Below are 15,370 nucleotides of genomic sequence, written 5' to 3'. Positions count from 1 at the left end.
AATATATTGTACCTGCTGTTACAAAAATATCAGAACATTTCGTGGAAATTTTTGTTATTCTATTTAGAAAATATACTCAATCTGATGTGTTTTTTAATCGTTGGAAGTTATCAAAAATATCATTAAATCTCTGTTTAATCATTTAGTCGCTGTTAAATATCATATACAGCATTATTCGATGATGTGCATTTTAATAATATTGAATAAAATATTTACATATGAAAATTAGAGTGTAAAACTTTTATACCTAAACTATAAAAATATACTTGCAACTTTTTAGTTATTATAAAAAACAAACTGTCAAAAATTTAAAACCAATCCAAAAACTCTGTACAATATAGCTTACTAGCTTAATTTGAATTAATTTATTTTGTAAGGACGTAATTTATATTTATGCACTCACACTAAATGTGAACAAACTTTGAATGTTTTTGACTTTTTGTTTTAATATTGCTCTCTGACATTAATGTTGATTTTATTTTGTGTATTTATATTGAATTTAATTTCGAATATTTATTACTGTATACTAAATGGACAATTTTTAACTTGACTTGTTTCGATTTTGACGATATTCTTAGTAATTTAGGAACACCTGTAAAAAAGTAGGCAATTATCTAGATACTGATGTTAACTTTATTAATTTTGTATTTGTTGTTGTACTACTTGTTGGTGTTGACTTATGAATAAATAAATAAATAAATAAATAAATATTTTCCACGAAAATCTAATGATCCCAACAGGCTAGCGGCCTTCGGTCCAGACGTACGGATAACGGTCCGCTGTCTCCAAGTCCTAGTGAAGGGCATCGATGCGAAGTCCCTCGTGAAGAACTGCCCCGAGTTCATCCGCACGTCCATGCTAACCTTTTTCAACAATGTGGCTGACGACCTTGGACACACCATCATGAACTTGAAAGACGTAAGTGGGACCCTATTATTGTATATTAAGTAGACTTGGATTTTGAAGTATCACTTCTGTACGCACGTTTGACTTGGGGAGTGAGCTGAGGAATACGTGACGAGAGCGTTACGAAAAGTGCACATTTTCTTTCTCTCTTTCTCTCACAGCTCTGTCTTAGATATACGAAACTTATGTTTCGTATATCTATGACACAGTGCAACCCTATTGTGGAGAAAATTTACTTCAGTTGTCTAAAGCACACCAATTTATTTAAGACCATCAGAAACTATTTTGCAATATATTGAATCTGTAAGATCTACTTGGAGGCAAAGACAGTCTCTAAAACATATCATAGAATTTCTTCTTTTTTTTTAAATCTTATCTTTCGATATCCGGCATGAGATGGTTTTTGTAATAAGTTCAGCCTTAGAAAGTCAGGTCTACAGGTTCACGTATTCAATTTATGGATTTATTTCCACCGTTGAGCTTGGAGGAGTGTTGTCTAGCTACTAATCTGTAATCCTTAATATATATTTTACATTTATACACGTATAATTAATACTATTTTGATTATTTATATATGGATATTTGTACTTATATGTGTATTTGTATGAATTAATGAATCTATTATACACTATTTTTATTCATCCTTAAGAATATTGTACACTTCCTATCCGTCACTACTATATCATGTCCTGTGCCCAAAGGTTATCTGGAAGAAATCGCTCTTCAGCGATAAGATCGCCTTTGTACATCTTTTTTTTTTTGTAATTTCTACTGTTTGTTTATAATTTGGTGTACAATAAAGAATATAATATTATTATTATTATTATCCTTGTAAACACAAAAACCACGGCATACTTCTGTATTACCAGAACTAACATGTTTTCTCATAAGTATTAATCGATCATAAAATCGCTAGCACAGGGAAACACCATTAACACTTTAAATTCTCTTCTCCAATTTCCCCTTTAATAGTCCACTTTCCCCTTTACTATACTTCAGCTGTAATATCCCACTACTGGGCATAGACCTATTTCCCCATGTAGGAGAAGAATCAGAGCTTAATCCACCACGCTGCTCCAAATTGGGTTGGCGGATATATTCCCTACTATAAGTGACGATCGCTATCAGGTGTACATGATAACAACTGGGACCGACGGCTTAACGTGCTCTCCGAGGTGGGAAGATCGACAAGGACTGCACAAACACCCTTTACCAATTAAATTTTAATTTCCCCTTTACCAATTAACTAGCTTCATTTCTTACTCCTCGTAACTTCCAACTTCATGGAAATTTCGAATAGTAATCTGTATTTTATTTTGGACATCAAATTTCGTTTACACCGCGTGGTCATCAGTTTAGTAATGTGTGCTATCCCCGTGCAGGGCAAGTACTCGCACCTGCGCGGCACGCACCTGAAAACGTCGACGTCGCTGGGCTACATCAACGGCGTGCTGCTGCCCGTGCTCACCGCCATGTTCGACCACCTCGCCAACTGCGAGTACGGCGCCGACCTGCTGCGTGAGTACTGGCCCACCTGTATGTGTATAGTGCGAGCAGTATAATACAGGGCAAGTACTCGCACCTGAAGACGTCGACGTCGCTGGGCTACATCAACGGCGTGCTGCTGCCCGTGCTCACCGCCATGTTCGACCACCTCGCCAACTGCGAGTACGGCGCCGACCTGCTGCGTGAGTACTGGCCCACCTGTATGTGTATAGTGCGAGCAGTATAATACAGGGCAAGTACTCGCACCTGAAGACGTCGACGTCGCTGGGCTACATCAACGGCGTGCTGCTGCCCGTGCTCACCGCCATGTTCGACCACCTCGCCAACTGCGAGTACGGCGCCGACCTGCTGCGTGAGTACTGGCCCACCTGTATGTGTATAGTGCGAGCAGTATAATACAGGGCAAGTACTCGCACCTGAAGACGTCGACGTCGCTGGGCTACATCAACGGCGTGCTGCTGCCCGTGCTCACCGCCATGTTCGACCACCTCGCCAACTGCGAGTACGGCGCCGACCTGCTGCGTGAGTACTGGCCCACCTGTATGTGTATAGTGCGAGCAGTATAATACAGGGCAAGTACTCGCACCTGAAGACGTCGACGTCGCTGGGCTACATCAACGGCGTGCTGCTGCCCGTGCTCACCGCCATGTTCGACCACCTCGCCAACTGCGAGTACGGCGCCGACCTGCTGCGTGAGTACTGGCCCACCTGTATGTGTATAGTGCGAGCAGTATAATACAGGGCAAGTACTCGCACCTGAAGACGTCGACGTCGCTGGGCTACATCAACGGCGTGCTGCTGCCCGTGCTCACCGCCATGTTCGACCACCTCGCCAACTGCGAGTACGGCGCCGACCTGCTGCGTGAGTACTGGCCCACCTGTATGTGTATAGTGCGAGCAGTATAATACAGGGCAAGTACTCGCACCTGAAGACGTCGACGTCGCTGGGCTACATCAACGGCGTGCTGCTGCCCGTGCTCACCGCCATGTTCGACCACCTCGCCAACTGCGAGTACGGCGCCGACCTGCTGCGTGAGTACTGGCCCACCTGTATGTGTATAGTGCGAGCAGTATAATACAGGGCAAGTACTCGCACCTGAAGACGTCGACGTCGCTGGGCTACATCAACGGCGTGCTGCTGCCCGTGCTCACCGCCATGTTCGACCACCTCGCCAACTGCGAGTACGGCGCCGACCTGCTGCGTGAGTACTGGCCCACCTGTATGTGTATAGTGCGAGCAGTATAATACAGGGCAAGTACTCGCACCTGAAGACGTCGACGTCGCTGGGCTACATCAACGGCGTGCTGCTGCCCGTGCTCACCGCCATGTTCGACCACCTCGCCAACTGCGAGTACGGCGCCGACCTGCTGCGTGAGTACTGGCCCACCTGTATGTGTATAGTGCGAGCAGTATAATACAGGGCAAGTACTCGCACCTGAAGACGTCGACGTCGCTGGGCTACATCAACGGCGTGCTGCTGCCCGTGCTCACCGCCATGTTCGACCACCTCGCCAACTGCGAGTACGGCGCCGACCTGCTGCGTGAGTACTGGCCCACCTGTATGTGTATAGTGCGAGCAGTATAATACAGGGCAAGTACTCGCACCTGAAGACGTCGACGTCGCTGGGCTACATCAACGGCGTGCTGCTGCCCGTGCTCACCGCCATGTTCGACCACCTCGCCAACTGCGAGTACGGCGCCGACCTGCTGCGTGAGTACTGGCCCACCTGTATGTGTATAGTGCGAGCAGTATAATACAGGGCAAGTACTCGCACCTGAAGACGTCGACGTCGCTGGGCTACATCAACGGCGTGCTGCTGCCCGTGCTCACCGCCATGTTCGACCACCTCGCCAACTGCGAGTACGGCGCCGACCTGCTGCGTGAGTACTGGCCCACCTGTATGTGTATAGTGCGAGCAGTATAATACAGGGCAAGTACTCGCACCTGAAGACGTCGACGTCGCTGGGCTACATCAACGGCGTGCTGCTGCCCGTGCTCACCGCCATGTTCGACCACCTCGCCAACTGCGAGTACGGCGCCGACCTGCTGCGTGAGTACTGGCCCACCTGTATGTGTATAGTGCGAGCAGTATAATACAGGGCAAGTACTCGCACCTGAAGACGTCGACGTCGCTGGGCTACATCAACGGCGTGCTGCTGCCCGTGCTCACCGCCATGTTCGACCACCTCGCCAACTGCGAGTACGGCGCCGACCTGCTGCGTGAGTACTGGCCCACCTGTATGTGTATAGTGCGAGCAGTATAATACAGGGCAAGTACTCGCACCTGAAGACGTCGACGTCGCTGGGCTACATCAACGGCGTGCTGCTGCCCGTGCTCACCGCCATGTTCGACCACCTCGCCAACTGCGAGTACGGCGCCGACCTGCTGCGTGAGTACTGGCCCACCTGTATGTGTATAGTGCGAGCAGTATAATACAGGGCAAGTACTCGCACCTGAAGACGTCGACGTCGCTGGGCTACATCAACGGCGTGCTGCTGCCCGTGCTCACCGCCATGTTCGACCACCTCGCCAACTGCGAGTACGGCGCCGACCTGCTGCGTGAGTACTGGCCCACCTGTATGTGTATAGTGCGAGCAGTATAATACAGGGCAAGTACTCGCACCTGAAGACGTCGACGTCGCTGGGCTACATCAACGGCGTGCTGCTGCCCGTGCTCACCGCCATGTTCGACCACCTCGCCAACTGCGAGTACGGCGCCGACCTGCTGCGTGAGTACTGGCCCACCTGTATATGTATAGTGCGGGCAGTATAATACAGGCGCTAGGGCTATACCTAGTTCGGCTCCAGATGCTAATATTACTACTTTTGATGTTGTTGCCATATTATCGTTGTAATATAGTACTTAGTTTGTGGAATAAAGATATTTATATTGTATTGTTGCTTGTGACGAATTTTTTTTATATGTTTTTAAATGTATGTGTATTTTGTGATAAAAAAATTATCACACAAAAATAGAAATTTGACAAATAGTAAATCGGTCGAAGAAAATAAAAACTCAGTATTAATCCAAATAGGTATAGGTAAATTAATCAGTGTTATATGATATCCAACAACAGTTAGTATATTAAATCAACCCTTTTATTACTCACAGATTTTTCGGATATAACGATTTTTACGGTAAAATTATCTCAAACCAATCGTGTTGTTTTAGTCAAAATCGGTAATTCAAAGAAAAAAATATTTAAATATTTCGTAACACGACGAAATACGAAAACATTATTTCAAATGCTTGAATTGTAATAAAAAAAGTACATGTTTCGAATATTAAATAATTTATTAATTGTAGTATTCCTAATCGCTTTCGCTCGAACTTACAGAAGACGTTTTCTGCACAATGTATTCAGCTTTACATTTTTTCTTGCATTCCTCCTTAAATTCCTTTTTTCTTAGCCTGCTACAACTATGTTTTCTGCAGACTTCATCTCGCACATAATAACACGCCTTAAAACATTTCTGTCTCGCTAATCTCTCGCACCTTCTCTCCGAACTGCTACGTAGTATTCGCTCAATCAAAAATTTTAGTGTATCACTACGAAGAGTTTTGTCATGCATTTTCTGTAACAATATATTACTTCATTGTACACTAAAGAAGTATATTATTATTGTTTCAAATTGAAAAATATTAAAATAGGTCTTATTTATTAATACTGACTTACAGGAAAATGATAAAAAAAAATCAAGATAATGTAACATGAATCATAATTGGTGTCTGAATTTAAATTCCGAATTTGGTTTGCGTCACAAATATACTCATAAAATCATATCTTTATATTGTTTAACTACTACAGTTAAATGATAAAGCCTTGTCATACCTTATATTGAGGTACCATGTGAGGAATACAAGTATCTACAAAATCTTGCTTTTCAGCGTCACCAAATCTATAATTGCCTAAAAATATTTGTAGAAAAGAAATCAATTGGATAATTTCAAATGTCTTTCGGTATTATTTGAATTTACCTCTTTGTCTATACTTTTTCGTGTTATTCGTTCTGCTATAGTCAAACTCATTAATACAACTGATTTTGGAAAACTTTTTAAAATCAGATTTGAACTTTGAGCGACACCTGGAGCTCATTTTGCAGACCTTCTTCTTTACTTGCATTAGGGCCTGGAATAATTTATAAAACAAGCAAATACGTGCTTACTATTCTTTCAAATTCTGTGTCCTATTCAAATAGAGCTTACCTTGAAACACTTTCTTACACCTACTTTTATACAAGCGTCGCCATACTTATTCCTTAGTATATTTTCACGTATTTCTTTTTTCCGTTTCTCAACAGGTAAATTTATAATCGCTATACTTACTTTTGGTTCACATTTATCCTTAAAATACAAAATACTCTTTATTTTGTGATTAGAGATTCTAGCTTAATTGGTCTGGACTTTGTTTCATTTAATATAAAAAATTTTAATCTTTTTTTCTTAACTGAAATATGCTTACCAAATATATTAAACAAAATATAAAAAAGCAAAGTGAACATTTAACCAAAAATATCATTTAAATTTGATTTCAAAGAAAATAAAACAAAAATCAATTTAACGATTCGATGCATTTCATTTATATTGCATTGATAATACTTGGAAACGAAAAACCAATTTACAACTTTTAAATCTTAAGAAAATAATGAAAGGTCTTATTTTTATTGTATTTTCTAATTAAAATTTTACAGAATATAATTATGTTACTATTTAATCACTATTATTCTTCTTACTTCGATCAGATTTATCATCAGTATCATCAGAATCACTATCGTTCGAATCACTATCACTTGATTCACTGGATGAATCTTTATCTTCCTCTATAATGAAAACTTTATTACATTCTTCTTTGCAAGATTTCTTAAAGGCCCTATTTTTTTTGCTTTCGCAAGAATGTGTAGAACATGTTTTGTTTATAGCATAATTACAAGCATTTTTACATTTTTTTCTGTTTTCTTCTTGACATTCTTTCTCATACTTATCACGAAGAGATAAAAGTTTCGATGGAATACTATTATTGGTTGACTCAGGAGTGTCGTTACGATTAAAATAATGCTGTAACTAAACATATCGATATAAAATAATGCTGTAACCACACAAAATTATTATATATACAAAATTTAACTTTCATGGTTATTTACCGTGGCTTTCCTTAAGTAGCGTTTATCAAAGAATTTATCTCCAGAAGCATTGTCAAAACTATCTGAAACAAAAATAAAACAATATATTTTGAAAAATGAATGAAAATACATATGAAAAATAATCTCATAATGTTACTTACATTTGCGTCTGTGATTTCTGAGTAAAAAGGGGTGAATTTTATCATCATTTTTACCGACAGAGCTACTATCCTTTTTATCATCTTTAACTTCAATGTATAATAATTCTTTCTGACATCCTTTTTTGCCATTTTCTATGAAATTAGTTTTAAATTCCGATTTACATTGGAAACGTTTACATACTACTTTATTAACTGCTTTTATGACCTTGAAAATGCGGTATACATTAAAATGTTAATGCTATTTTATTATTTTGATAATAGAAACATATTCAATGAAAAAACTAACTTCATAGCATTTCCTTGTAGGAACTTGTAAGCACGTATCACCATATGTTTTTCGTAAATATTCTGATTTCGTTTTATCTAACGGTTTCGGTTGATTGTTCGTCGCTATATTATTAACCTTGCTATCTAAATTACCATCCCCCTGAAATGAAATATGCTTGACGTAATAAATATTTTTTCCAATTTTTTTTTTTATGCATTTATTACGCAACAATTACCTTTTTATTTTCTGTTACAATAACGTATGGTATATAATCATTATTCTTACTTCTAAAGTTTACAGTTCTAAAGCCTGAATCACTATCCTTATTTAGCTGTATTGGTTTACTAATAATTTCTTGCCAAATGTTTTTTGGGGAAAACCTTTCTGAATATATTACCTTTTTAATTCTTCTGGCATTTTCTGCTATTTTACTTTCCGCTATGTCACTCTTATTTGTATTTGAACGAAAACGTTGAATACTGAATCTAGTTTTTTCCCCCAAAATGTTTTGAAATATTTTAGGTTTATTACGTTTATGGACTTTCTTATCACTCTTGTTTATGGTTTTGTTGTGTACTATTCTATACTTTTTAGCTGATATCTCAATAGGTATCTCTTGAATCTCGTCTGAATCATTGTGATCTGAATCTTTATCGGTATTAACTTGGTTTGAAACAATATGTAGTCGATGTGCTTTATTTGTAGCTTTGTTATTAGTTTCCAAAAAATTTATATTTTCTGCTTCAGTTGAAGTACTTTCATATATTACTACTGTTCCAGGGTGTATTGTACTGATACTTATATGCTGATCTTTACCAAATAAATGCTTCTTCTGTTTCTTATTTTCTTCGTTTAACGAAGTATTCGAGCTTTCGTCAATATCAGATGAAGTAGAATTATTTTGTAAACTATCATCAGATTTCAAATTTCTCTGGTTTTCATCGTATTTATTTAAAAACGTCTGCAATGCTTCACTCGCAAGGAAAATGTTTTTTAAAAAATTTGATGATTTTTCACTATCACAAACTGCCTGCAATATCATAACTTGAATTTTAGGTTTTAAAAATGTTACTTAATCAATTTGTAAGAATAAATATACTTACTTGCAACAAATATTGAAAATACTTCAGAGAAACGCAACATTTTATTTATATTTTCCATCAACGACAAATAAAATTTTTAGTATACGACTTTATGTATTTTATTTGTTTTCGATATAACACGACATAGTCACAATATGTGAATCTAGAGTATAAATAACTATAATTTTATTACATGCAACTTATATTTGTTTTATAGATGACTTGCAATGCATTTTCAATATTTTTATAATGTTTTAATTCGTTATCTACTTACCCGCAGTTTCCTACAAATTTACAAGAATTACCGAAGTGTTACTAGAATTTCGTATAATCAATTTTAACGTATCAAAACAAACCTCGAACGTATTATAATCTAATTCTAATTAAAGCCTATCCGCCAACCCGCAGTGGAGCAGCATGGTCGATTAAGCTCCGATCCTTTTCCTAAACGGAGAAGGAGGCCTATGCCCAACAGTGGGATGTTTACAGTCATTGACGTAATCAAGTAGTGGTGGTATTTTTTATCACAAACAGTTAACGTTAATATCAGTTCAGCCTATTGCAGTCCATTGCTGGACATAGACCTCCCCAAGTTCGCGCCACAGATCCCAGTTTTCCGCAATCCTCATCCAGCCTACACCGACAATCTTACGTAGATCGTCGGTCCAACGGGCCGGAGGACGTCCCAAACTGCGTTTGCCAAGACGCGGTCTCCACTCCAGGACCCGTCTTCTCCAACGGCCATCGGTCCTGCGACACAGATGACCAGCCCACTGCCACTTCAACTTGCTAATTCTGTGGGCTATGTCGGTTACTTTCGTTCTCTTGCGGATAGTCTCATTTCTAATCCTGTCTTTGAGAGAGATCCCAAGCATAGCCCGTTCCATTGCAACATATTAATATTATTAAATATTTTATTAATTTTAATATGTATTACAATTTTTATCGTTTCTGTTATAGTCGATGAAATCCAAGTGGCGTCATACAAAATGCTCGGTTCCCTATACACGCTTGGTACGGACGTCGGTCTCACTCATGACAGGAAGTATCTGAAGACCGAAATAGAAAGACATAAGCCGGCATTGGTAAGTACGATACAATATTTAGGTGCATGTATTAGAAAAGAGAAATAAATTTTGTTGATATGTTGACACGGACTGACTAATAATATGGCTAAATTAAATTTAAACCCTATAAACCTTATTACATATATATTTTATACAATTTAAAGGATTTAATATTTTTAACACGTATTTTAGGGTTCGTGCTTAGGAGCCTTCAGTTCGACATTCCCAGTAGCTTTCCTCGAGCCTCATCTCAACAAACACAATCAGTTCTCGTTGTTGAACCGCATCGCCGACCACTCGCTTGAAGCACAAGGTGAGAATGACTAATTTATAAATGCTTAAAACGTTGCGATTATAGACGATTCTAATAGATCATATTATCGCACACGCAGTCCACAACTATTGTTGCCATTCTGTGTTAAGTAAGGTAGTCCGAGCTATAGGGAGGGTTAAGGGTTAATGTTAGCAACGCGCTTGCAATACTTCTGATGTGAAAATAAATGGTACTATTCTTTATACCCTAAGTCACAATATCTTCCATTTAATAATTTAACATCAAAAACTTTGTTTTGAAATATCTTCAACTTCGGCAGACATAATGGCCAAGATGGAGCAGTCAATGCCGACGCTAGAAACGATCCTGGGCGAAGTGGACCAGTTCGTAGAATCGGACAAGACGTACGCCGGCGCGCCGCACATCATCGACGTAGTGCTGCCGCTGCTGTGCTCCTACCTGCCCTTCTGGTGGGCGCAGGGGCCCGACAACGTCACGCCCACGGCGGGGTGAGTGGGACTGTGTCGTCATTCGTTCTCAGTTCGTGGAGTCGCACACATCGACGTGGTGCTGCCGCTGCTGTGCTCCTACCTGCCCTTCTGGTGGGCGCAGGGGCCCGACAACGTCACGCCCACGGCGGGGTGAGTGGGACTGTGTCGTCATTCGTTCTCAGTTCGTGGAGTCGCACACATCGACGTGGTGCTGCCGCTGCTGTGCTCCTACCTGCCCTTCTGGTGGGCGCAGGGGCCCGACAACGTCACGCCCACGGCGGGGTGAGTGGGACTGTGTCGTCATTCGTTCTCAGTTCGTGGAGTCGCACACATCGACGTGGTGCTGCCGCTGCTGTGCTCCTACCTGCCCTTCTGGTGGGCGCAGGGGCCCGACAACGTCACGCCCACGGCGGGGTGAGTGGGACTGTGTCGTCATTCGTTCTCAGTTCGTGGAGTCGCACACATCGACGTGGTGCTGCCGCTGCTGTGCTCCTACCTGCCCTTCTGGTGGGCGCAGGGGCCCGACAACGTCACGCCCACGGCGGGGTGAGTGGGACTGTGTCGTCATTCGTTCTCAGTTCGTGGAGTCGCACACATCGACGTGGTGCTGCCGCTGCTGTGCTCCTACCTGCCCTTCTGGTGGGCGCAGGGGCCCGACAAAGTCACGCCCACGGCTACAGACCTACAGGTCAGGTCAGCCTACTGACCTACTGACCTACCTATCTTTGTCTGAAAATATTACAAAATTCATACATATTCAAATCGTTGTCTGTAATACTGTAATCTTAAACTATACTATTTCCACTATTAAAGCAAAAATAATTTTCAGTAACCACGTAACGATGGTAACGGCGGAACACATGAACCAAGTCCTGAAGAACGTACTCAAACTCATCAAGAAGAACATCGGCAATGAGAGTGCCCCATGGATGACTCGTATCGCGACTTACACGCAACAGATTATCATCAATAGTTCCGAAGAACTGCTCAGAGAGTCCTTCCTGCCTCTCGCTGAGAGGGTCCGCAAGAGGACCGACAATATGTTCCACAAGGAGGAGAGCTTGAGAGGTTTTATTAAGGTTGGTATTAGTAGTTATTTATTGATTTATGATTTTTTTGTATACGTTTCAAAAATTTACAGATGAGAACATAAATATAACTTGGAATGAATATTAAGCCATTTATCAAATCATGTTTGACGATACCTTTTAGTTTTCTTAGGAAAGGTTGTAGCAAAAAATAAAGTTAAGACCGTATTAACCATCCGGTTTAAATACAACAGTATGTGAACGATATGTGATCTATTGATTTGACTAAATTTTATAATTAAAACAGTGATATTATGTGAATTGTGAGCAGTTTCTGCAAACCAAACTGGACTCTTAAAATAGAAGAAAGTCAGTTGTTTGTATACTTGAAAGGTCTATCACTCGTCGTATTAGTCCTCTTAAGGCTCAACGTTTTTACGTCAAGATTTCGTTATTAATTTCTGAAAGGGTATCCATATTTGAGCCCAAATAATATCATCGTATCTTCCATTTCCAGTCATCAACGGACGACACCTCGCAAGTAGAGTCTCAGATACAAGAAGACTGGCAACTTTTAGTTCGAGATATTTACTCGTTCTATCCCTTGCTTATAAAGTACGTCGACTTGCAGAGGAACCACTGGTTAAGAAACAATGTACCAGGTAAGATTGATCTATAAATAAGAAAAAAAGACTTCTGGAACGGCACAGTTGAGAGGTTTTTTTACAGAATATATTTAACGATTTATATAGAAATGATCTTCATATTAACGTTATCCAACAGAGGCGGAAGAGTTATACAATCATGTGGCAGAAATATTCAACATTTGGTCGAAGAGTCAGTACTTCCTGAAAGAAGAACAAAACTTCATATCTGCGAATGAAATCGACAATATGGTAAAGCAAATAAAATTAGTCTCTATTAGTATTTGATGACGTACTATTTTACTTTGATGTGAGTAGCCGTTATTATGTCATATGTAAATCATATAATAGTTCGACGCATAAAAGTTGAGTTGTATTTTTAAATACGGGAATTTAACAAAATAAATGATATAGTATCACAAAATCGTTATAGTTACTCGTTTTGATACTTTTTGAAGTAAAACTTTTTTACGCACGCTTGACTTAGGGAGTTAGTTTGTGACGAGAGCGTTACAAAATGTGTGATGGGACGAGGTGAACGGAAGTTGAAAGGGAGATACAAGTCAGTGAAGATAGAAAGTTTTACTTCAGTCATTTGGTCTATAGCACACTCGTTTTTTTGTACTACATCTCTGTATCTCTTATAATATATTTTTTGTTTATACGTATGCCGGAAATATATTATAAACTTCTAAATGTAATAATTTTAGAAGATTTTTCTTGAAAAACCGTAAATTAATCTAAAATATTCTGATCAACGACTACGATTTGAAAGTTTGAGTTACTTAACAAAGTATCAAAACGCAACCTATTAATAAGTGAGATTAGAGACAATTTAAATGTTGCCATTTAAAATATTTCATAAATATTAGAGTTAACTCTATCTCAACTTTTGTGAGTCACATTTTAGTTTATTTTGAGTTTTTAATGTGAACATTAGCGCTGGTATCATTTCAATTCGCGCTGTTTTGTTTATTTCTACCATCGTATTAAGATAATTATGGTTGTGGGTAGGTGTTGATAATGCCTACCGCAACTCGAAGAGTCACCACTGTCGTTGATGGGACACCGCAAGGCGGTGGAAAGGTAATTTTTGTTTTAACGTTAACTTTCTTTTTATCTTTCTCTTTATTTTTTCTTCATTTTATCTCATTTTATAAATCGATGTGGGAAGCAAATGATTTTTAAGTGATATCTAAATGTCTAAAAGGATCAAAAATATTTGTTTGTTATAAATATGTATTTATGGGATCTGAGTAAAATTTACTTTACATGTTTACTGTCACTTAAGATCTTTTCCTTTCCATTTTCGAAATTATTTCAGATAATTATATTTTTTTAATAATAATAACACTAAATTCCATTTTCACTAAATTGAACGTTCAATGTTTATGCTTCTAAATTATTATCACATACATTAATGAAAAAATAATATTTTAGGTACAAAAGGTAAGTAACATTAAATGTTTCAAGTCACTTAGAACATTCTTTGCTTTGTAGTTTAGTAATGTATGAATCAGAATCTGATGCATTTTAGAGTGTTTTCATTGTAGTCGTCGTTTCGAAGATACTCTCATCCTGGTTCCTATATTTGAAAAACCATTAGTTTTGTTCATGAATGTGCTGTTTTCGAAAATGAAGTATAATAAATAACACGAGACATTTTAACTATAGGAACATGGCTTGATTTTGATTTAGGACGTAGACAATAATACCATTTATATATATATATATAATATATATTTATGAAAGATTTAGTATTTACAATAATAGACCATACTTTATTTTTATAAACATAGACAATAATATCAACTAAACATAGACAATAATAAAAGTTGCTGATAAACTTATTTCCTAAAATAGACTATAATTACTAAATTAGATTTTGTATAATTAAAATAATGCAACTTAGTCGCTCTATTATTTTGATAAATTCAACATAATATGATATGATAATATCAAACAACTGAAGTGACTGAAATAATTAATGCTTGTATATCCTTTTTTATTGGATAATTTTCGTAGTTATATTAAAACACAAATACAATATTTTTATACACTAACACCAAATATTTTTGACATTAAGAGTTAACTCTTTGTAAATAACATTTTTTTGCTTTTTATTAAAACTTATTTAATTTAACTGAAAAGGAGATTCTAAAATAAGCGTTTCCGAGATGGTCGGTCGATAAAGCGCAATAAACTCTACAATAATTTGTGGATTATTACAAAATATTGATATTTTTCACAATAGCCAATTGTAATCAAATTATTAATGGACACAGTTGACCATTGAAATTTACACTCTCAGAAGCGCTTTACAAAGAAGGGGCGTTCAAGTATAAAGTTAGAGAGAAGAAGAGTGGACAGTAAAACCTTAATTTTTATTATATTTATATGAATACATAGATGTCAAATTATTTCTCTATATTTAACTGTAATTAAAAGTTTAATGTTTATTTTTTGAACTTATAATATATTCACCTCATGCTGAGCGTCAAATTTAATTAAATAAAAAAGTATTTTCGTTTAGATTTGTAATTTTTCCCAAGATTTGTTCTGTATTTACGATACTGCATAATAAACTTTTCAATATTTTTGTTAGTCAGCCAAGGATGAAAAACGTTTGTTGTATATTAAAAGAATGTTTCTCAGTACATCTACCTACTTTCTGAGCGTCCAATGGCCTAGTCATTAGGGAAGTTTTCTGAAACTAATGACGGTATTCCTGCATAGTTAGATATTAACCAAAACAGGTGCCAAATCTCCTGCAGCATTTCCTGTAACCAGAACGGCCTAACTTTCTTTACCATCGCGTG

General features: G+C 38.3%; 2 protein-coding genes across 2 annotated transcripts in view; one reads left to right on the top strand and one right to left on the bottom strand.

The window, feature by feature from the left end:
• Positions 1-15,370, top strand: part of LOC123667650 (ryanodine receptor) — a 178,661-nt gene that overhangs the window by 126,847 nt on the left and 36,444 nt on the right. Inside the window, exons 71-79 of the mRNA XM_045601509.1 lie at positions 741-918; positions 2,289-2,424; positions 10,008-10,132; positions 10,307-10,427; positions 10,708-10,897; positions 11,709-11,958; positions 12,425-12,569; positions 12,691-12,803; positions 13,566-13,637. Of these exons, the coding sequence (XP_045457465.1) occupies positions 741-918; positions 2,289-2,424; positions 10,008-10,132; positions 10,307-10,427; positions 10,708-10,897; positions 11,709-11,958; positions 12,425-12,569; positions 12,691-12,803; positions 13,566-13,637 (1,330 nt within the window). The remainder of the gene's footprint in view (positions 1-740; positions 919-2,288; positions 2,425-10,007; positions 10,133-10,306; positions 10,428-10,707; positions 10,898-11,708; positions 11,959-12,424; positions 12,570-12,690; positions 12,804-13,565; positions 13,638-15,370) is intronic.
• LOC123667649 lies at positions 5,697-6,627 on the bottom strand. Its single transcript, XM_045601508.1, has 3 exons — positions 6,395-6,627; positions 6,249-6,325; positions 5,697-5,991 (listed from the first exon to the last, which is right to left on the bottom strand). The coding sequence occupies exons 1-3, from the start codon at positions 6,537-6,539 to the stop codon at positions 5,728-5,730; spliced, it is 486 nt and encodes a 161-aa protein (XP_045457464.1). The 5' UTR covers positions 6,540-6,627; the 3' UTR covers positions 5,697-5,727.

Source organism: Melitaea cinxia, chromosome 28 (genome assembly GCF_905220565.1).
Source record: "Melitaea cinxia chromosome 28, ilMelCinx1.1, whole genome shotgun sequence".
NCBI classification, from domain to species: domain Eukaryota; kingdom Metazoa; phylum Arthropoda; class Insecta; order Lepidoptera; family Nymphalidae; genus Melitaea; species Melitaea cinxia.
Note: the sequence above shows the minus strand (reverse complement) of the source record. Positions and strands in the feature narration are given on the sequence as shown.

Excerpts from the sequence above, each read along its gene's own strand:
- LOC123667649 (XM_045601508.1), bottom strand. The coding sequence starts at position 6,539 with ATGCAAGTAAAGAAGAAGGTCTGCAAAATGAGCTCCAGGTGTCGCTCA. Across the intron at positions 6,326-6,394 it reads GAAAAAGTATAGACAAAGAG|GCAATTATAGATTTGGTGAC; the intron begins GTAAATTCAAAT and ends AAATATTTTTAG. Across the intron at positions 5,992-6,248 it reads ACATGGTACCTCAATATAAG|AAAATGCATGACAAAACTCT; the intron begins GTATGACAAGGC and ends ATATTGTTACAG.